Below are 22954 nucleotides of genomic sequence, written 5' to 3'. Positions count from 1 at the left end.
TACCATTTGGTCGCATTTACAATTTGGGTGACCATATTTAGGAAAAACTAAATCAAATTTATTGATAATAAATTTAAACATAAAACATAAAAGAGAAATTATTATAAACTATTGCATTTTAAGTCAGATTTAACGAGTCCACAACTGTATTTTTCAAACAACAAAATTAATTCGTGTTTATGTAGTTTTCTCCTAAAACTTTGAAAGCAAAAAAAATACGGCCACCTTTGGCACGTGCAGATGCCATCGCCCAGTAGGGCGATCGAAATTAATCTATCGCCGTGAAACGCCGCCGAGCGAACTTCACATTTCGCTTTGGCTGTGTTCAATTTCATATGCTTCCGGGTGTTCTAATTTTGACAGCGCGAATTTCGCTGTTGTGAGTTCGCCGTTCGCCGGCATTTTGTTTCAGCTACAACTCGCCTCACATAAACTCACTTTAGCGAAGTAAATGCCAAACAAATTTTATATCTGAATTCCTCGGCGAATCACATTACGAGTAAAATTTATTTCTTGATTTGTGATTTGATCAATTTAAATCACTCAATACATTGTTATGTGTTGTTATCTTATGTGATGTTGTGTAAACCGAAATGAAATTTGATTTTATAAGAAGCTCTTTCATGACAGAAATACACTCGGAGGTTTACCATTGCTTGCCGAGGGGCAACCGCTGTTAAAACAAAACTGTTTCTAATTTATATGAGTGGTAGTAACCTTCGTAGATCGTAGCTGAATCCAGTTCAGCCAAACATTCAAAGGAATAGTGGAGAAACGATAGCCGACCAGCCCTCGCCAATGCAGGACAGTTAAGAGGTAATATTCTACGCTTTCGATTTCCTCTTCATCACGGTAGCTACGACAGTATCTTTTGACTGCATCCTACTAGCCTGGGTTCCCATCAGGCATTGCCAGGTGACAACTCCAATTACGTGGCGGAGCATTGGTCGCTCTAAGCGGAGTAGAAGGCTAGATCTACGCTTATCCAAACTAGGTCAAATATACATTGCTTCCTGCACGTGGGTTCCGCAGACTATCTTGTATTTGCCCTTTCGATAAAATTATTCTCCAGCCAGAGTTTGCAGGATGATAAGGAAATGCTCGCATCTCGAGCAGTACTGATTGCTGACAGTAATGTGCCTTTTCTTTCCAGTTCATCCGCAACACATTTACCCGGTACATCTCTGTGGCCTGGCACCCATACAACTTGAGTGGGGTATCTCCTTGCCAGCTCATTTAGGGTACGTCTACATTCCATGACAATCCTTGACGACGATTTGTCACAATTAAATTCTGTGATAGCTTCCGTACTATCAGAAAAGATAGCTACTGCATGCGAATTACTAGAAGAATCGATCAGCCATCTTGTAGCTGAGTTGATTGCTGCAAGTTCACCTGGAAAAACGCTGCAAAGGTCTGGTAGACGAAAACTGAGGCTAAGTGAGAGTTCTTGCGAGTATACTCCATTTACTACCCTCAGATCCAACTTGGAGCCTTCAGTGTAGATGGCTGCTGAGTCGGAGTAAGAGTTAAGGACTGAATCCTCCTCCCATTCACTGCTTGAGGGGATCCTTGTTTGGAAATGATTCATCAGTCCAGTGGGCGGAACTGTTTAGTCCATGCACCTGAAGACTGCTGGGGGATCTTCCAGAATTCTAGTGTCCGAAACTCATATCACTCCACTTGATCAACGCGTTTAGTCTAATAGCCTATAGTTTCCCATATAGGTCCACAGATAGTGAAGCAACGTCTCTAGAGCTTTAGTCGGCGTTGAGGGTAACGCCCCCGTGATCATCATGCACGCCACCCTTTGAACCGTTGTTAGTTTGACAAATTCTCCTATCGTGTAGAGTCTGGAGCCCCAGCAACTTACGTCTGCCAGTACATATATGATGCAAAGCCATCCTGCTTGTGGTGTATACGATAATAAATGTTAGTAAGCACTTTTGAAAGTTTCGCTGAACGTCGTAGTACAGATTCCAAATTCACTCAATTTTAAAGCTTACTCCTGACCTACGATACATAGAGTGACATCAGAGCCAGAGGATCTCCTTCTATGAAACCAATGATTTCGCAACAAATAAGTCGATGTACTTAGAAACATATTGAATAGATTGCATATCGAAATTATAGAAATTTTGCTGTTTATAATTTTCCAAAAAGTCTGGAAAACAATTTTGAAAAAAGAATTTGAAAGAATTTTTATGTACATCCAAACTTCGGATAAATGATTTTATTTAAATTTATTTTTACCACGCTAAATATCCTGGAAATTTAGAAATACTTCATAGATTAAAAACAGAACTAAAATTAAATAATCAGAGTTTTTTAATTATATGAATGTGTGATATACGGATGTATGCACTTGGTTACGTACGTGTGCGTATATATTTAGATATTCGGTCCCTTGGTTTGCTTTGGCACGTTGTCGCTGCTGTTGGCATTTTGCCGTCGCACTATGGGGCCTTTTGACTATTTCGTTGCAAAAATCATAACTTTTGAACTAAATAAGATATTTTATGAATTTAAATGGCGCCTGAAAAGAATATCTAAGCTTTGAAGTAAATATAAACACAGGGGACTACAATAACAAAGTGCTTAAAATTCATTGTCAAAAATTATTTTTAGTATTTACTGCAAATAATTACTAAAAATTGCTTTAAACAAGCTGCATTTAAGCATTAAATAGGATAACTAAAAATTCTTGGTAATAGGGTGTGACACCGCAGACATTGTGTATCTCAATAGCCGCTTTATCAATATCTATCAAACTCGGTAATCGCGTTGCTTTTAGTAAATACTTCAAATGTGTCTTAAAGAAAAAATGAAGATCTAAAGCAAGTATAAATACCGGGTGTTGCAATTCATTGTCAAAGTTGAGATATTTTTGAAAAAGGAAAAAAGTAAATTTTTTTTAGTAATTAGTGGAGATAATTTTCTGAAAATTGTCCACGTAGGATAAAATGTTTTATCTCAGAAGCCGCTTTACCAAACTCGATAAGCCCATTATTTTCGGAAATATTTCAAATGCTAGCCTTTAAAATGCCTCTGATTATAGGGTGGTACAATAACAAGGTGCTTAAAAATTAATAGTTTTTCATAGATTTTCTGTAATAACAGGAGCTAAACGTACGTAGGCATGCAATAAAGAATTTAAAAAATTGGTCAAGGGGTATGGTACCACCTACTTATGACAAAATGTTTTACATATCTCCGTAACCAGTGTCAATATACACATTTGATTAATCCAATAACAAAAACATACGTTTAGGCAAACATGCATTCAATAAAAACAAACATATCAAGGGCTTATATTCCAGGGATGGGCGTTGTTGAATGAATTATTATTCAAATAAAAAATAAAATTTTATTCATAATTTTTCTAATTGTGAATGACGAATAAATTTTTATTCTTCATTTAAGCACTTTCGAATGATGAATAAATTTTTGTAGATTTTGATACTATATTTTCTACTATTTCACACACAATAGATATGTATGTATATAAGACCCGAACATTTACCATGATCGTCTACCTGGTACTGTGGTCAAGAAAGAATGAATAAATGAAAAATTATGCGTTATTCAGTATTACTCAAATCATGAATGAAAATTTATTCTTCATTCGAAATTACTTGAATGATGAATAAAAATTTATTCGTTATTTGAAATTACTTGAATGAAGAATAAAAATTCATTCGTTATTTGAGATTACTTGAATGAAAGTGCTTGAATGAAGAATAAAAATTTATTCGTTATTTGAAATTACTTGAATGAAGAATAAAAATTCATTCGTTATTTGAGATTACTTGAATGAAAGTGCTTGAATGAAGAATAAAAATTTATTCGTTATTTGAAATTACTTGAATGAAGAATAAAAATTCATTCGTTATTTGAGATTACTTGAATGAAAGTGCTTGAATGAAGAATAAAAATTTATTCGTTATTTGAAATTACTTGAATGAAGAATAAAAATTCATTCGTTATTTGAGATTACTTGAATGAAAGTGCTTGAATGAAGAATAAAAATTTATTCGTTATTTGAAATTACTTTAATGATGAATAACAATTTATTCACCATTCTAAAGTGCTTGAATGAAGAATAAAAATTTATTCGTTATTTTAAATGACTTGAGTGATGTATAAAAATTTATTCATCATTCGCAAGTGCTTGAATGAAGAATAAAAATTTCGTTTTGGTTGTTTGTGTTTCCGACAGGGTAGGAGTATGATGTATTGTGGAACGATTTTCCCTCATCGGCAAATTTGACAAAAGATGACGGAAAATCGTTCCACAATACATCAATAAATATTTATTCGTCATTCAAAATTGTTGAAATGATGAATGAATACTTATTCTTATTTTTTTTATTCAATTATTCATTTTCCTGATTACGCCCATCCCTCTTATATTCAATACGCTCTATCTGCACTTTTCACAAAAATTAGATTCTGATATAAAAATCCACCAAAGACGTAATTGTCAGATAGATTCTAACACCACAAAGTAGTTTTTATGAAAATTGCACATAGAGGCTATAGAATACAAGCCCTCGTTATTCTAATTCGTCTGACGAAAAATCGCTAAAATTAAAATCCGAAAAATCAATTTCTGGTAAAATTAAGTTTTTATCTATTGAATTTCCGTCTTCATATATTACTACAAAGGGTTAATATAAGGTGACCAGAATTTTTTAGCATTCCAGGAGGACACATTCTTCACATTGAAACACACAAAAAATTTGTTATATATTTATTTTAATACATAAATAACGAATAAGTGAATAATAACAATAATAGATTGGCGCTTAAACATATATTACTGTTTGGCCCAGCTTTTCCTCCGATATATGGCGTGCGCCTTGATGTTGTCACACAAAGGGGAGGGACCTACAGGGTTAATAACACAAACGGCAATAACACAAAATTTGCTTTATTCCACTTTTAAATGGGAAATAATACCAAAATCTGAATATTGCGTTGTTTCCCATTGCTTATTTATACTATTTGTAAAAAAATAGTTTACTGACAGGAGGAAAAAGAACTTTGTTTATTCCAAAAATACAACTAAACCAAGGCACATTGAACAGGTAGTATCAGTATAGCAGCTGATTTGATTTTTTTTCAAATTATTTGTTCTCGAAAATGTCAAATATTTTTAATTTCTTCTCACAAAAATTCTAAATTGTTAAAATCTATTTGCATGTGAAACCTTTTTCCATACAAAACCAGCGATTGAATAGCAGCTTTTGGAACGCTCGCCCAACTCAGCACAACCGCTGATTACTAGGCCTCGCACAGGATGGATCAATGCTTCGAGAAGCAAACCAATTTACTAACAACAACTCCAATTTGAATTTTTTCCATTTTAATTTCTTATCTTTTTTTATTTCACATGGCACGCTTTGATGTAGAAAAAAAATTAGAACTGTTTTTGACACTTTCGATACCAGAAGCAACAACAAAATACAGGCAAATGTTGTTTTTGCTCAAATGCTCTAAACCTGTTTGATAGGCCTTGAATTAAACAAAAAATGTGATATAATTCATATGAAGAAAGTAATATTCACAAAATATTTTTACTTATGAAAAGTCTAACAAAATATAGGGAAAGCATCGTCTTTAATAACTGCTCGTCATATTGGACATAGCGCTTTTGTACGAATTTTATCTGCATGGTTTTTAACATTGCTGGAAAACCTTAAAATGTTTGCATGGAACGATGTCGCAATAAACAGACTAAGTAATAAAACGGCTTTCTCGCTTTATTTTCTGACACTCGGCTGCCTTATAGTCACATTTTATAGGCAAATTTTNCGAATTTTATCTGCATGGTTTTTAACATTGCTGGAAAACCTTAAAATGTTTGCATGGAACGATGTCGCAATAAACAGACTAAGTAATAAAACGGCTTTCTCGCTTTATTTTCTGACACTCGGCTGCCTTATAGTCACATTTTATAGGCAAATTTTCAAATAAGGCAGTGGCACCTGGTTAATTCCACTATGGGTAGGATGCATACAATAACACCATACACAATAATTCCCATTACTTGGACATTAAAAAGCAGTTCCAGAAGTGAACTAGTGTTATTTTATTAATTTTCTTTTTTCTAAACGGTTGTAATGCCACCAGTGCATAATTGCGAAAGGAGGGGAGGGGGCGGGGGACGCGAGCGCAACGTCGAACGAATTTAACTTGTTCGTGTAGTACTTTTTGTCAAATGTAACTGGGTGACTACCTACATATGTGCATTATTTTCCTTTATTACTCAATTGTTAAGTGTAAAATTATTACTCAACGAGAAATGAAATAAAGCAAATTTGTGTTATTTCACATTCAATTGGAAAATAACACAAATTTGCGTTGTTGCCCCCCCCCCCCCCAAGTCAAGCAAGTTAATAGTACACTGCGCTGCAACAACAGACAGAAGAACTTCTCAAGAGGTCGAGGAAAGATATAGTCAAGTTAACAGCCACGATAATGGGACATTAGCCCATGAACATGCAGCTAAAATGGGACTTCCGTATAACCCTCGGTGCCGTAGCTGTAATCTTGTGGGAAGTAAAGAAACGGTCCTTCACTATCTTTGCGAGTGCCCAGCGTTGGCACAAATAAGGCAGATCACACTCGGGAGTTTTTCCATCCAAAATCTTGGGGAAATTTCCAAATTTACCATTACTAACCTAAATAGATTCATCGGAAAATCCAAATGGTTTGTCGAACCCAACGAATCACGAAAGCAGATAAAATCAGGGGTCCCAGAGAAAGCGTATCAAAATGGTGCTTTCAGCACTAATTGGGTCCTGGGAATGTACCCAGGCGACACTTCTACCAACCAACCAACACTGCGCTGCATATTTAGGATATTCACAACGGTGTCTTAAGTATCGTATTGTTGTATGTCGTAAACTTTAAACGCCTAAAAGATATATTAAGGGGGTTTGCAAAGTACCATCAAAGTCATATTATGAATTTTCGCTGTTATAAAAAATAGCTGGTTATGGTTTCAAGTTCTCTAAACATTTATTTAAGCTTTTAAAGTATACGACATACAACAATACGACACTTAGGACACCGTTGTGAATCCCTCAATTATATTTATTAGTTTTTGGTAATTTCTTTTGATGACAATTTTGTTCATTTTCCTCATATAAAAAAAATTGTGTGGAAGAAAAAGAGTGACACCGTGAAAAAATTACAAAAATCAACGTTATTTTGCTTATGTATATTAACTTTTATTCTTATATCATTTCTGATGAACTTCGCTTCCAGCTGCATTATTCGATTATTAATTATACCCGAGCGCACTTTTGCACAAGGGTATGATAACTTTGTTCACATAACGGTTGCTTGTAACAGCCAAACGAATCGAGATAGATATAGACAAATGTGTACATAAATGATCAGAATGAAAAGAGAAGTCGATTAAGCCATGTCTGTCTGTCCGCCCGTCCGTCCGTGTACACAATAACTCGAGCAAAAATTGATATATCTCGACAAAATTTGGTATATAGATTGCCCTTTACCCAAGGTAGGTATTGGTATTGAAAATGGGCGAAATCGGACCGTAACCACGCCCACTTCCTATATAATGGTAGTTTTCAGAAATACGAAAACTGCGATGTTTTAGTAACTACTGAAGCTTATTCACTGAAAATTGACATATACAATGATTTTAAGACTTAAAATAAGAAAGTTATAAACTTTTGGAAAATGGGCGTGGCCACGCCCACTTATGATTACATGGGTATATCTTGGTAACCGCTACACCAATTTCTCCCAAACTTGGCACAGTTATTAGCTCTAGTACAACGTAACAAACGGCTGAAACTTTTTAAAATGGGACAATAACCACGCCCACATCACATATAATTTAGCGAAATACGAAATCTTCGATAACTCAGTAAGTACAGAAGCCAATTTATTCAAAATTGATGTTTACAATAACTCTTTAACAAAAAACACGTTTATGATAAAATGTTGGAAAATTGGCGTGGCACCGTCCACTTATGACCAGGTATGCATATCTCGGTAACCGTTCGATCAATTTGTACCAAACTTGGTACGGTTATTTCGCTTACCACATAAAAGCAAAACGTTACAAATTATTGAAATCGGACTAGAAGCACTCCCACATGTCATATAACGGTAAATTCCAGAAATTCTTCAAACTTCGATATTTCGAAATTTAAGGACGCTAATTTACGCAAAATTGATACTAACAACAATTTCTTGAAGTAAGTAACATTATTATACCGCCCACATCTAACATTTTTTCTCCAACTTCGATATTTGCAGTAAATAAAAATAATAATAAATAGCGAAGGGCAATAAGTAGAGCTGCCATACAAATTACGAATGTGCCGTGGAAACAGGGTAATTCACGAATTACTTGGCGAATTATTTAGAGAGCGAATTATGAATCGTGGAAACGTCGGATAGGTCTCAGATCGGTTTTAACGTCATAAAGTAGTTTTGTGAAAATTTCAGATAGAAAGTATTGAATGTAAGCCCTCATTTCGTTTCTTTGCTAGGGCTTCTAAAATATTGCAAAAAACGCGGTTTTTTTACACTTTGACCTCGTTTTTTTCGTCGGGCTGTGTTATCCATTAAAAATTAGCAAAAATTCAGATTTCCGGCTTTTGTACAGAAATTATATCTTAAGTGGTTTATACTACCCTTCGCTCCCCTATTTAGTTATAGGTTTGCAAAATAATTCAATGAATATCATCATGCATGTAGGGATAAATCGATGCAAGTAAATCCTAGTACATACTCGATACTTTTCTCAATCTACCAAGTAGTTTTGTACTCGATACTTTTTACTGCGATCCAAGTAGGTATCGAAAAAAGTACTTGTATCGGAAGTACTTGGGTATCGGAAGCGCAAAACTTATTATGCTTCAGCATCTTCTTTGAAAAGCAGCTCATTAGAGGAATGGGAAGATATGCGCACTACATTTCCGCAGCTATATAAGCAAGCCCGTCTATACATAACGGTTGTTGGGTCATCTGTCCCTTGCTAGATGCTTTTCTCAAAAACAGGTATAACTATCAGGCATGTTCTAAAATTTACGGTTTTCAATTAGAATATTCACTCTTTTCATCATGTATAATTAAAAATATTTGGAAAATCGAGTCGATTTCAGAGTTTTGAATTTCAGAACATGCCCGTATATCGAAATCTCGAACCGCCTTTCACGAAAACACTTGGAAAAGTTGTTTTTTTTTGGGTAAATATAACAAAAAACAATTTATTTTCTTAAACTTATTTTATATGAAAAAAACGTTATCTATCAATCTTGTAAAAATGTATTTTATTGTTTTTGTATGAAAAAATATTCGAAGGTAAATAATCTTGTAAAAATGCATATTTTTTGTGAAAAAAATTCAATAACTTTGAAAAATCTGCAAAATCGTAGTTCTATGTACAAGTACTCGATACCTTTCCGATGCTGAGTAGGTATCGATACCTTGTTTTATACAAGTACAAGTACTGATTTGAGTAATACCTTGATGGTATCGATTTATCCCTACATGCATGTGCAGCCATGGAGAGATTACGAGCACACAACGGGCTACCTTTTCTCAATATTCAACGCAATCTGGATGTTAATAGCTTTGTTCCATACGCTCTCCTGGCTTCTCCGGTAATTAGAGTTTAAAAATAAGTTACTTTCTCATACGTGTCAAAAATACGTGCCGAAAGTGCCCAGAGCGTGAGGAACGCAAAAAAAAACACGTTTCGTGCGCGGAATCAACAAACCAGTTCTAAAGAAGGATTTTATGCGTATATTAATTAGGTACTTAAGAGGGATTTTCTTCAGATTACATTCAAAACTTCACATTGCCCAAAAATGTTGGTTACTTAAGTGGGTTAGGTACTTAAGCGGGTTTCACTGTATTTATTTTCGCGATGCGATTTAATTTTTATGGCGTACGAAAAACTTCAAAGTGAAGACTTAATTTTTTCTGCTTATCTGGTAGTTGTTCAAAATCGATTATGAATATTGTCTTTCAACTGTTAAAAAAAACAATAGGCGATTCAAACCTATTATAATTATAGCGCATGAATACATATTTAAATTGCTTTTGTTTGTGAATTAAAGTTTGTTTTTGTATAAATATTGTTACTGCTTTATTTAATTTCTTGTTTTTGCAAATGAGGTTGTTAAATAAAATAAAGCACTACTGACAGTTTTAATTCATTTGCATACACACAGAGCTGGGTCGTAATGATTCCTTTAGGAATTAAATTACTCCCAATTACAGATTACAAGTTTTTCAACTCCTTGAAGTAATTTCAAATGTAATTGGTTTCTTCTTTAATTCCATTACAAGGAATTTCATATTGTAATTAGAATAATTTACGGGCTAGTAATGTAATTTTTTTTCCAATTCCTTTGACAGGAATTGAAAATGTAATTGATTTTTTTTTTCAATTCCATTACCTGGAATTGCAAGAGTACTTTAGTTTTTTCAATTACTCAAAGGAATTGTAAAAGTAATCGAGAAACTGAAAGCTCTTTCACGAATGTACAATGTGGAATTTTTGTTGCGGTCAAAGATTAAAATCGAAAGCACACATTGGACATCTTCTATGTATATCTATATACATATATAAAAATGTTGTGTTCGTATGTCACGGTCATCAAAACCCAAGAACGGCTGAACCGATTTGAATATCTTTTTTTTTATTATTCGGTTGTCACCTATTTTAAAATTTTTAAACCCAATTATATTAATAAAATTAATGAATTAAAGAGGTTTAAGAAAGATAACTGCTGGAAGTATTTTTGACGAGGGTTGCCACCTATTTGAAAATTTAAACTCAGTCAAATTGTTAAAAAAAAATGAAATATTGCCATGTGGGTGTCAAACTAAAGAGTTTTAAGAAGGCTTACTGCCGAAAATATGTTTGAGGAGGGTTGCCATCTGTTGGAAAGCTTAACTAAATTACATTGATAAAATAAATAAGATATTACAATATGGGTATCAAATTTACGAGGAGAAAGATAACTGTTGGAAATATTCTTGAGGGGGGCTGCCACCTATTTGGAAATTGTAACTCAGTTAAATTGATAAAGTAAATGAAATATTGGCATGTGGGTGTATAACTAAAGAGTTTTAAAAAGGCTTACAGTCTATCATGAACACTTCCAGAAATATGCAATATGAAAAGTTCGGTTTATATGGGAGGTGCCACGCCCCATTTTCCAATCATGGAAATTTTTCTCCATGAGTATGGAATTGGTCTTATATATGTATATATCACCATACCCAGTTCTAGTCCTCTACCACAAATATATGCAGTTTGAAAAATTCGGTTTGTATGGGAGGTGCCACGCCCCCTTTCTATATCGAAACTTTTTTTTGGCCTATAACCATCCTTGGAAAGTCTGCAGTAGATTCCGAAATTTAAAAAAAAAATCGGTACGGCCTTTCTCGAGCTTTGCGAACAGAGAAAAACGCCTTTCAAAATATGTATTAGTATAGACTAGCCAATATCTGCTTGTTTTGTGGCTTAAAACACTACTACCGATGAAAATCGATGGATAAATGAACAAGTTTGCAACGGTTAGGTGAAAGTGCAATAATTTTTTGTATAAAATACTAGCAGGAAATAATGTTACCCATACGCCATATCGTACATGACCGAATGATCATGTTAAAGTTTGAATTTTTTTCATTCGCAATGAAAACTTAAAATGCAAATAACTTGACTAAATGACCTTATAAAAAAAAAGGTATACAGATCCATAACATACTACTTAAAATTAATTTTACGTCTCTCGGCGTTTTTTGTGTAATTTTAGCGTCGTTACAGTGTTATCATCAAAATTTAGCCATAGCAATGAAATTTGTTTATAAAGCTCTTAGGAGATAGGATCTCCAGTCCCACACGAAGCGCGTACGCGGTAGGATCTGGAAAATTTAACCGTTACCCTATAAACTGAACAGCTACAGTTTAAGCTATTCAGTTTTCTTAAAGTCCAATTAGTAATACTACTTAGGTATAAGTTGTTTATTCAAGGCAGTTAGCAACCAAGAAATTTAACAAAGCTATTGTAATTCAACAGTAAATAAAATTTTTTTTATAAATTTTTCGATTACTTTTTAAATTACTTTGAGGAATGGTATTGGAAAAAATCAATTACATTTTCAATTCCTTTCAAAGGAATTGGGGAAAAAAATTACATTTTCAATTCCTTTCAAAGGAATTGAAATAAAAGAAATTACATTACTAGCACGTAATTTATTCCAATTACAATATGAAATTCCTTGTAATGGAATTAAAGAAAAAAACAATTCCATTTGAAATTACTTCAAGGAATTGAAAAAGTAATCGATTCCTTTGCTGTGAACTAAAGGGATTGAATCCTAATTACAATTACTGAGGAATGTAATTGTAATTGTAATGTAATTGCATTTACCAGCTCTGGATACACAACAGTAAATTTAAAAAGAGCACAATTAATTTGCTATCTGTAATAAGTATACATATATGGGGAAATCTTTTGAGATGCTTCCGACAGCGACTACAGTGAAATCAAGGGAAAACTTCAAGATAAATTCACAATGGCACAATGTCTTCCAGAAGCATACGAATTTCATGCAAAAATCCTTTAATTAAAACAACAAAAAGGAAAGATGTGCAAAGAAGTATAACCACTTTGATAATTTCCCTCGGGCGTTAGACGATCTAGAGTGTATACGCCCTCAGAGCCTATATTTCCCAGTAGGGTACTTAAAGAAAACATTATAGGCAATGTTTTTATGTAACAACAACATTTGAAAAAATTTCAAAATCGAAAAAATCACCTAATTTTTTATTTTTTTTATATGATGCACATAAAGGGTGAACCACCAAAACTGCGTCACTTTGGGAAGCTTATAACTTACCCAAAACGAATTCAATATTTTGAAATTCAAATACCATAAGCTGACCACATGACCTTAGTTGGACGTAGAAGAAATTTCATTTGAATTTGATTCCTAGTTGAGTTAAAAATGGCAACCGAGTTAGAAACGAGACAAACCATTTTGCACGAGTTTATAAATGATCCGGCCTTAAGTACACGTAAAATTGCTAAAAAATTAAAGAGTGCACTATTCGACAGTTTGCAGGGTTTTAATCGGTACAAATAAGGCCTGGCAGTTACGAGAAAACCAGGGAGCGGGGGTTAGCATGGTCAAAGTGATAAAAACAGTGCTCGGAAGGTCCTCAGTGCGTTTTCGCGAGATCCGAAGATTTTGTCGCGTTATGTTGCAAAATCCGTACGGAGATCGCAGTTTTTCGTACAAAAGGTAAAGCGGAAAGCTTCATTGAGATGTTCTACAGCTCAAACAGCGCCAGACCGAGGCGCAAAGTAGAATGTTACAGCGAAATCCCGCATTCGGAAGTTGTATGAATTCTAAATTAAAAAATACAACTGCATTGTTATGGACTACGAAACCTACTGCTATAAAAATTCAAAATATATTGCAGGTCAAGATTTTTATACTGGTGCAAGTCGTCAAGATGCCCCTGAAAGTTGTAAGCTGAAAATGAAGTCCAAATTTCCAAAAAACCACATGGTTTGGCAAGCTATTTGATCCTGTGGCCGGCTGAGCAGCCCTTTTTTCCCATCCGGGACAATGAATGATCAAGTTTATCGGGATGAGTGCCTCAAAAGGCGTCTTCTGTCATTTATCAACAGATAAGGAGTAGGCCACTGTTCTAGGCGGACGTGGGAACCTGCCACTATGCCAAGGACAAATTGCCGTGGTATAATGCAAATAACATCAATTTTGTACCTCACGACTGCAATCCACCCAATAGCCCAGAGCCACGTCCTATTGGGGAATATTGGTCAATTGTCAAAGAAATCTTGCAGAAAACAGGTGAAACAGTGAAAAATATTGAAGAGTGCAAAACAAAGTAGTTGTGCGCATCGCGTAAAGTCGATGATGCAGTCGTGCAGAACATGATGGCGCGTGTGCGATGAAAATACCGATCACTTGCATATGGAGCAAATAATAACTAATATTTTAACATTTTAATAACATCTGAACTTCCAAGTTATATAATACAAAAAATAATAATTTCAAAGCCTTCTAGTTTGTTTCTGGTAGTAATTTCTAAGTGTCGCAGTTTTGGTGTGTTCACCTTTACGTTCGTAAAAAGACGAAAAAACAAAAAATGACACTGAAGATGGCACAACGCCGAAACCGGTTTGTCTCCAAACCAAATTTGACAAGGGATGACGGAAATTCGTTACATACCACCCTGTCGAAATTGCATAAGTCATAATAAATTCAGATCAAAACCACATTTTCACTGAACGTATTTATGGACAACGTATTTTATTATATACATAAGTATGTCATGAGTGCACTTCTGCCTTTTAAAGTATGTATATACAAACAAACAAAACAATAACCATTAGAGATCAAAAAAAATTTTTGTTCAGTTCTGGAACGTATTTGTACTTCTTAACGTAACTGGAAGCAAACAAAACAAGAACTATTTTAACACATTTTTACGTAATACCATGTTGTGACCGACATCAAAAACATGTTTTCGTTGCTAAAACTGGGTTTCGACCTAAAACTTGTGTTTTCGTCCATGTAAAATCTATCAACCGAAAACCAGTTTTCGCCATAATAAAAACATGGTGAGCTAAAACCGTTCTCAAGTCTTTTCAACTTTGCCAGCATTTTAAAATCATATAAAACTGAAAATTAAAAAATTAAATTGTTCAACATTTTTGTTGTTTGAGATTGGAAATGAGAATGTGTATGTGAGTTTGTGCGTAAATTTTAAAATAAAAATGCTTGAAAACGTCAGAAATGCTAAAAGTATTTCTCAGCGGTTCCACCTCACTATATTTTTATCATGGTTTTTGCTGAAAACTTACGTTCCACTTATTCCAGTCGGTGTCTGCACTAGTTTTTTAGATATAATTATCGAAGTGGAAGTTATATTTTTTCATCTTTAATGCGCCAGTTCGGATTTATTGTTAATTGGCTGGCCAAACTATAATAAGACTAAAATTAAAACGTTATTAATGAAAAAAAATGAAAGAAAAAAATAATGTAAAAAAAAAAAATTAAAAACAAGCTTTTATTTAACATGTACAATCAAAGGAATAAAATAAAGTAATATAACAAAAGATTTTTTAGCAAGAAAATTTTGTCAAAACTGCACTAAAATGAATAAAATAAAATAAGTTAAGGTCTCGTTAAAGTTACTAAAAGACATTTAGTGAAAGGAATTATTCAAACCGTAATGAAAATTACTAACAATTTGTATTAATTTACGTCGTTTCTAAAAAAGTTTGTCGCGCGAATAGCAAACCGGCATTTAAATATCTGCATACATACATATACATACCTAACCAATTATGCATGTACGCTGAATTCGCCGACAAGCTTTTTTAAAAACGAAGTAAATTAGTACAAATTGTTAGTAATTTTCATTAGAGTTTGAATAACTCCTTTCACTAAATGGCTTTTAGTAACTTTAACGAGACCTTAACTTATTTTATTTTATAAATTTTAGTGCAGTTTTGACAAAATTATCTTGCTAAAAAATCTTTTGTTTCACTACTTTATTTTATTCCTTTGATTGTACATGTTAAATAAAAGCTTGTTTTTAAAAAATATTTTTTTTACATTATCTTATTTTCTAGTTTTTAGTCCATTTATAAAAGCGTTGTATATTAAAAAGTGTTATTTTATTTTATGTACAAAATTTTGCAATAGATATTAAAATAATTCAACTTGCAATGAAAGAGAACAGAAGACTATGCAAGCAAAATGTTGTTTGCTTACGTTTTGTATAAACATACATATGTACATATAGCAGCAGTTGATTTCATTTAAAGAAATGGCGTGACGTCCATTTCGGCTGTAGCGTATTTAAATAGTGCATATATTTAGGCGCAATATTTAACTTCTTCTGGCGGGGCGACATCTGGAGTCTTCTAATTGTGTCTCCTTGATATGATGCCTACAACGAGGTTCATATCTAGACTAGGTTGATATCTAGAATTTGCCACAAATAGCTTTGCTACACTACCGCCGGCAGCTTTAACACTTTTTTAGTGGTTTTACGTTCTTTGGCAAATTACGCTCTGTTAGCCATAAATCTTACTACTTTTTGACCGCCTTTGAATCAAGATCTCTGGACCATATAGGGAATTCATTTACATTTTAAATTGCATTGTCATCGTGATTGGAACTATGCTGAAAATTTCAAGTCTCTAACTTGTCGTGAAGTTAGTTTAAAACCGATTGGAAATTTCCGCGATTTCCGCTGGATGACCAAGTTAAATAAAAGCTTATAAAAATGTTGGTTTTGTTTTGTTGTAGCAAAACTGTAAACAAAGGATGTAGGAAATGTCAACGAAAAAACTAAAAACAGGTGTTAACAGCCTTCAGCGCACAATCCCAAAACTCGTTTTCAAAGTGTTTTCGTTGTCAGTCAGAACATGGTATAACTAACTCATATGACATGTTACAGGGTCTCTTTTCGCGTATACGTAAACTATAATTTTGATCAGCAACGCAGCCATTCAATTAAATAGAATAGGGGTATTCTCGATCCGATGCATACTGTCTAGCATGGTGCATAGATAGCATAAATAGCATGATTGGATACTTTTGTTGTTGTTTCATGTGTTAAAATATTATGAAATCTTTGCACCCTCATGCTACTATGAACCTGGTGTTATTTTGATTGCATGATATGGTAGCATACTTTTTGCAACCCTGTGTCAGCTGTCTTCTCATTTGTAAACAAGCATAAAGTTGGATAAAGAGTAAGTAGTTTTAATTCATTTTACTATTTTGCAACAATTTATCGTTTTAATTTTTAGAAAATGAGCGATATTACGCGAAAAAGATCGGTTGCAAGGTTACAGCCAATAAAAAAGTGGCAGGCTCGAGAGGTGGAGCTCATCCTGGACTTTCTTGAAGAGGAGCCCAAGTTTGAGTTAAGCAATGTTTTAAATCTGAAGATTCGTAGAACCTCGATTAAAACTTATATTGATGTTCTTATATTCATTTCAGTTTCCAACTGCACAAATGTTTTATACAAAATTTATTGAAAAGACCCCCATAGAGGCTACCCCTGAGCAGGTGCGCTGGAAGGTGCGCCACCTCAAATCGCTTTACGTAAAAGCCAACGATTCGCTGAATTCAACTGGAGCTGGCGTACTTGAAGGAGAAGAATCCATAGAAGGTAAAAATAGGTACTTATCTATTCATATATGTATTTGCTGTTAATTAGGTAAATCCATTTTCAATAATCTGCAGGCAGGATACTCAAAATATGTCCACACTATAGGCGTCTCCAAAATATATTTGAGCCACGAGGCATAGCACTACGGGCGCCACTGCTAGTGACAGAATCACCATCGACAGAGCTACCATGGCTATCAACAGAACCACCATGGATAGAATTACCATCAACTGAATCACCACCAGCCATAGCGACATTGGCATCCGTTTCACCAACACTGTCATCAACTATTACACAGTTAGTTGAAAGCGAAGTTCCTTCACCACGTTCGCCATCGTTGCCAGTTGAGGAGGCACTAATCCCAAGCTCATCCACACCAAAGCAATCAGGGAAAACTAAAGCACGACCAAGATCTGCTATGGGACAATTAGCTACAATTCAAAAGGAAAGAATGCAGTTTGAAAGTGAAAAATTAAAAGTTAAGAAGGAGGCAGTTGACATAGAAAAGAAAAGATTAGACATAGATGAAAAGAGAGCAGAAAATGATAAATATTTCCGCGAAAAAGAATTAGATTTCAAATATAAAGAGCTGGAAATGAAGGAACGTATTGCGAAATATGAAATAGATAAAAAATATGGAACCTAAAAGTGTTCAATGTAGTATTGGATAAATTTGTTTTTATCTCTTTGTTTAAGATGAATGTATGTATGTAAGTGTATATACAAATATGTACATTTGTAAATGTATATATTTACGTACATACAAGCATACGCACATGCGCAAGTGCACATCTATGTGTGTATGCATGTACATGCATTTTTTTTTAATATAGAGTTAATGTCCAAAACGAACAAAGCAAGGGAGTATTTTACATATGAGCCGTTCAGTTCGATTAACTCCATCAACGAAAAGTTGGGAGATGCGATCAAATAATGTACATTATTTTTTAAAATTCCATTTACATATATTATGAAATCAAATAAATAATGTTATGAACATTATGTACTATTGTATGTTATATAGAGTTATTATAAACGTAATAAGTTATGACTATACCAAGTGCTTTAACACTTAAATCTAAGATTTTTCAAAAACTGGAGTTAATCGATGTGTGCACTGAACGGTTCATATGCTTGTACATATACAGCGTATACTGTAATTATCGCACGTAAGAAAGCTATAGGAATTCCTTTGCATTTATTCCTGTTGGATATAGCACTCTTTATTTCGCATAAACGTATGTAGGTAGGTAACGGGTGATTTTTTAAGAGCTTGATAACTTTTTTTTTAAAAAAAACGCATAAAATTTGCAAAATCTCATCGGTTCTTTATTTGAAACGTTAGATTGGTCCATGACATTTACTTTTTGAAGATAATTTCATTTAAATGTTGACCGCGGCTGCGTCTTAGGTGGTCCATTCGGAAAGTCCAATTTTGGGCAACTTTTTCGAGCATTTCGGCCGGAATAGCCCGAATTTCTTCGGAAATGTTGTCTTCCAAAGCTGGAATAGTTGCTGGCTTATTTCTGTAGACTTTAGACTTGACGTAGCCCCACAAAAAATAGTCTAAAGGCGTCAAATCGCATGATCTTGGTGGCCAACTTACCGGTCCNGTATGTACAAGATGTTTACTTGTGAATTTGTGTATATACATATATATGTACATATATATATAGTTGTATAAAATGTGCCGATTCCTTCGTACCATTTCTGAAATGCGTTCAAGACTTAGGACTAAGCTTTGGTTATGCTATTAAAATTGGCTGTTTTGTACTTATCATTTTATTAATTAACTCCTTCAAGTTCAAGTTTGTATGTTTTAAAAGCGGAAATGAATTAAAATGAAATAAAACTAACGATATAACTTATGTATGTTTACGTATTTTTTATTCAAACATATAGGAGTATAAATTTTGTCTTTTAATTTCTGCTTCTGGGTTATTTTGATTGAATTCAGAAAAAGTATTGCTGAATACTTCGCCTTCTCCATCATCAGTATTAGCATTTAGTTCATAATCCTCAAACTCTGAACTTTTAATGAGAACGTTGTGCAGGACGCAGCAAGTCATAAACCATTCCGAGCAGAAATTGTGACTTTTTTCATCTCGTACACGTATCCTAAGTTCCTTTAAGCTTCCGAAACGCTCTTTAAGGATACCAAAACAGTGTTCTATTCTGACTCGGTATCCGCTGTGGCGTAAATTAAAAGCTATGCGCTTAGTTCGATTTAATTGTTGGGAGTTTGATCTGTATGGTGTTATAAGGGTAGTTTGCAATGGGTACGCAGAATCCCCCGCTATCCATTGCTCAGAAGAAAAAAAGTTTTCTTTTTCTGTATATAGGGGACTGGAGCGAAACATTCTTGCATCGGGGTTGCTGCCAAAATGACCCACTGAAACATGGCGAATCTTAAGTTGATCGTCACATACAACTTGCGCTTTAATGGAATACACACGATTTTTTGAAAAGTAAGCTTGATGGTTGGTGACTGGAGCTTCTGCAAGCTTTACTTCCGTTCCATCAATATATCCAATACAGTCCGGCAATTCGTGATAAGTTCTACATGAAATTGCTTTTCGCTCATTTGAATCAGACCAAAAAATAAACTTTGACTGTAAGTTTCTGAATGTTTTAAAGATTCGTTTTGTTATTTTGTAGACGGTTTCGCCGTCTCCTACTCCAAATATTGCCGCGATTTTTTTTATGGCTGCGCTTTCACCATTTGAGCCGAGACGGTATAGCACTATAGCTAATTGAATATCCAAAAAAAAATAGTTTCTGTGCGTGAGGCTTATTAAATTCTGGATCATCACAAATAAGCGATAAAAGTTGTCTAAATTGCTCGTGGTTGACGCGCATCATTTGCCGAAAACGGTTCTCATCCAGCTTGTTGAGGACAGAACTTCTCCACTCCACAGATTTTGGAACGTTCTCAAAACAGCCGCTTAAAAACGACATTACAATGAAAATATCTTCGTCGAAATATTTCATTTCTTTTATAAAACTTCTGAGACCTGAAAATAAATGAGAATGGTAAGAAATAGTTAATTGATAGACTTATTTACTCACCATTTGTAAAAATTATATTCATTTTGGCGTTTTCAATTAGAAAATGTATAAGTGTTTGCTTTTCACTTTCACGAGGCATTTTTTAATTTGACATAAGAACGTTTTGACATATGCATGCTATGAGCGAAGAAAAGGAGTTCTCGATTAGGTGCATACTTTGGTGTTGCAAGTATGCTATTTATGCTTGCATGCACTCATGCAACGGATCGAGAATACCCCTAATCTGTTTTTTTTCTTGATAACACAATTTTGCGATAATTACAACTGACTACTAAAGATGGCACCTTTTCAACTATCGATTGAAATGATGTATCCGGACTACTTGTTTCTGATATGTAATTAGGAAAGGCAATCAACCTTATCATGAGTTTTATTTCGCCCGAAATTGTTCACTTTCGAATTTTGCGATAATTACAACTGACTACTAAAGATGGCACTTTTTCAACTATCGATTGAAACGATGTATCCGGACTACTTGTTTCTGATATGTAATAAGGATAGGCAATCAACCTTATCATGAGTTTTATTTCGCCCGAAATTGTTCACTTTCGAATCTGCGTATTCATTTACGGGTGGATGAAAAATATTAGGGCGAAACTCACGATAAGACGAAATAATTTTCCCCCAACCATTTCAAATTTACAAAAGCAAATCAAATTTTGTTGTCCCAAGCATTATACGGGGACACTTTGGTTGTAAACGGGGACACGGGAACAAAGAGTCCGAAACGAGGACATGTCCCTGGAAACGGAAACGTATGGCAGCCCCACATTAGGTTACTTAAAGTAAAAATTATAGGCAGTGTTTTTATGTAACAACAAATATTTAAAAAAATTTCAAACTCGAAAGAAATCACCGAATTTTTTTATTTTTTATATGATGCACATACGTTCGTAAAAAGACGTAAAATAACATATTCTTGATGATGACGGAAAATCGTTAGAAAAAACGCATCTTATACCAACCCTGTCGGAGACAACACAAACCAAAAAGAAAAAAATTAATTAATTTATTTATGTATATCCAGGAAAAAATTTTAATTATGTTTTAATAATTCTCACAAAATTGTATATACATCCAAATCCTCTTCAGAAGTATATTGCCAAGGCAATGCCTTTTGTTGTGTTGAATTAATATTTTTTATCCTTATGAGTCGCTCTGAACTTGTCAACGCAACTGCTTCTGATATAATGCTTCTGAAAAATTACCCGTGGCGATACATTCATTGACATCCGTGTGCAATGCTTTTGCTGATATTCTATAATTTATTTTTTCTTGCGCTCGTCTGTATAGATTCTATACTATAGAAGCTTTGCTCACTTGCTACGTTTTGATAGTTTCTACACTACATCAGCGAAGCCAACTCTTGGGGAATTTCCGATTTGCGGGAAATTTCAGCTTGCGTAGAGAATCGGGGACTTGACCTTTTTTGTGGGGAATTTTAGACTCTGTGACATAAGCACCTATTATTTTAGTTTTTTTTTGCTTTGAATTGAATTTTATAAGTTCAACCTTTAACAAAATCCGTATAAATCTAAGGTTCTAGCTTTGTGCAATATTTAAAAAAACCATATCAACCAACTTTTTAAAAAATGTAGAGCTTTTTAATTAAATTTTTTTTGAAAGATTTTGTGTAAGTATGCAGTTTTGCAGCTCGTTCAATTCTAGTATAGTAAAGCTTCAAATACCTAAAAATTACGATTGATTTTTTAGAATTTTGTTTGTCGCATTTGGTTTCAATAACGAACAAATACAATTTATGTTTACATGTAAGGAAACACTGCACCTTTAGAAAAAAAAATCTAAAACCAAAATTTTTAGCACTTGAATGTTGCACCTTATTTTGCTAGAATTTAGTGGGCTACAAAACCTAAACTAATTAACAAAAAAAAAAATATTTGTGAAAACTTGTAAAAATTTGGTCCTACTAAATTTTTTCGACCACTATGTATGTATGTTAATATTATATGTACATTTTTTATTCTTTATTTATTAACTAACTTTGTGAATATATTTGTGTGTGTGAATTTAATTCTCTACAAAACTGCAATAAGGCTTTTCTTTTATTTGTTACACTTAACTGTTTATAAATAAAGTTGCGGAACAACATTTTCTTCGTTGAAAATTCTTATTTTTGCGAGCGCTAACTGAAAAATGAAGATAGAGAGAGGGCTGAAATTTTGCCGACATTATTTTTTTGTAACCGACAACGAAATTTTGATATGGGACCGAAAGAAAAAAGCATTCTAATTTACATATGTGGGTATACATATGAATCAGGGTTGTTGCGAATATTCGCATTCGCATTCGCATGCGCTTTCGCATTCCCAATAATCAATGCGGAGCTTTTGCGAATGCGAATATTGTACAAGTGCACTGTTAAAACGTATATCTGGCAAACAAAAATTTTAGCCAATATTTTTTGCCTGTAGAGATCAGGGTGGGCAAAAACTCGGAGTTCGAGCGAGCGAGTGAGCAAACTCCTACTCAATGCCTCGCAGACAATGAGGCGCTCGCAGCTCGTACTCGTAGCAGCAATGAGGCGAGGCACGTGAAGTTTGGCTCGCTCGCCAAACGAGCGAGCGCTGCTTGTTTGCTCGCGCTCTTATTAAATGAGCGAGGCTGTTGGGTGTTGCCTCGCTCGCAGTGCGAGGC

At 34.2% G+C, this 22954-nt stretch overlaps 1 protein-coding gene and 1 long non-coding RNA gene across 2 annotated transcripts; one reads left to right on the top strand and one right to left on the bottom strand.

Annotated features, from left to right (window-relative positions):
• Nucleotides 1-529: 529 nt before the first annotated feature.
• On the bottom strand, nt 530-16547 carry LOC108362140 (uncharacterized). The gene is made up of 3 exons (XR_001847422.1): nt 16536-16547; nt 2696-2703; nt 530-687 (listed from the first exon to the last, which is right to left on the bottom strand). It is a non-coding gene; the product is annotated as an uncharacterized LOC108362140 (long non-coding RNA).
• A 234-nt stretch (nt 16548-16781) lies between these two features.
• LOC108362139 (neurofilament medium polypeptide-like) lies at nt 16782-17924 on the top strand. Its single transcript, XM_017615002.1, has 4 exons — nt 16782-16808; nt 16866-16981; nt 17059-17230; nt 17305-17924. Exons 3-4 carry the CDS (start codon nt 17074-17076, stop codon nt 17874-17876), a joined length of 729 nt encoding a protein of 242 aa, XP_017470491.1. The 5' UTR covers nt 16782-16808; nt 16866-16981; nt 17059-17073; the 3' UTR covers nt 17877-17924.
• Nucleotides 17925-22954: the final 5030 nt, after the last annotated feature.

This window comes from Rhagoletis zephyria, unplaced genomic scaffold (assembly GCF_001687245.7).
Source record: "Rhagoletis zephyria isolate East Lansing unplaced genomic scaffold, Rhagoletis_zephyria_1.1 Rzeph_scaffold_00948, whole genome shotgun sequence".
Taxonomy (NCBI): Eukaryota; Metazoa; Arthropoda; class Insecta; order Diptera; family Tephritidae; genus Rhagoletis; species Rhagoletis zephyria.
Note: the sequence above shows the minus strand (reverse complement) of the source record. Positions and strands in the feature narration are given on the sequence as shown.

What these genes read in the sequence shown, in the direction of transcription:
- LOC108362139 (XM_017615002.1), top strand. Translation starts at nt 17,074, where the DNA reads ATGTTTTATACAAAATTTATTGAAAAGACCCCCATAGAGGCTACCCCT. An exon ending in AGGAGAAGAATCCATAGAAG is followed by an intron (nt 17,231 to 17,304) that starts GTAAAAATAGGT and finishes AATAATCTGCAG; the next exon opens with GCAGGATACTCAAAATATGT.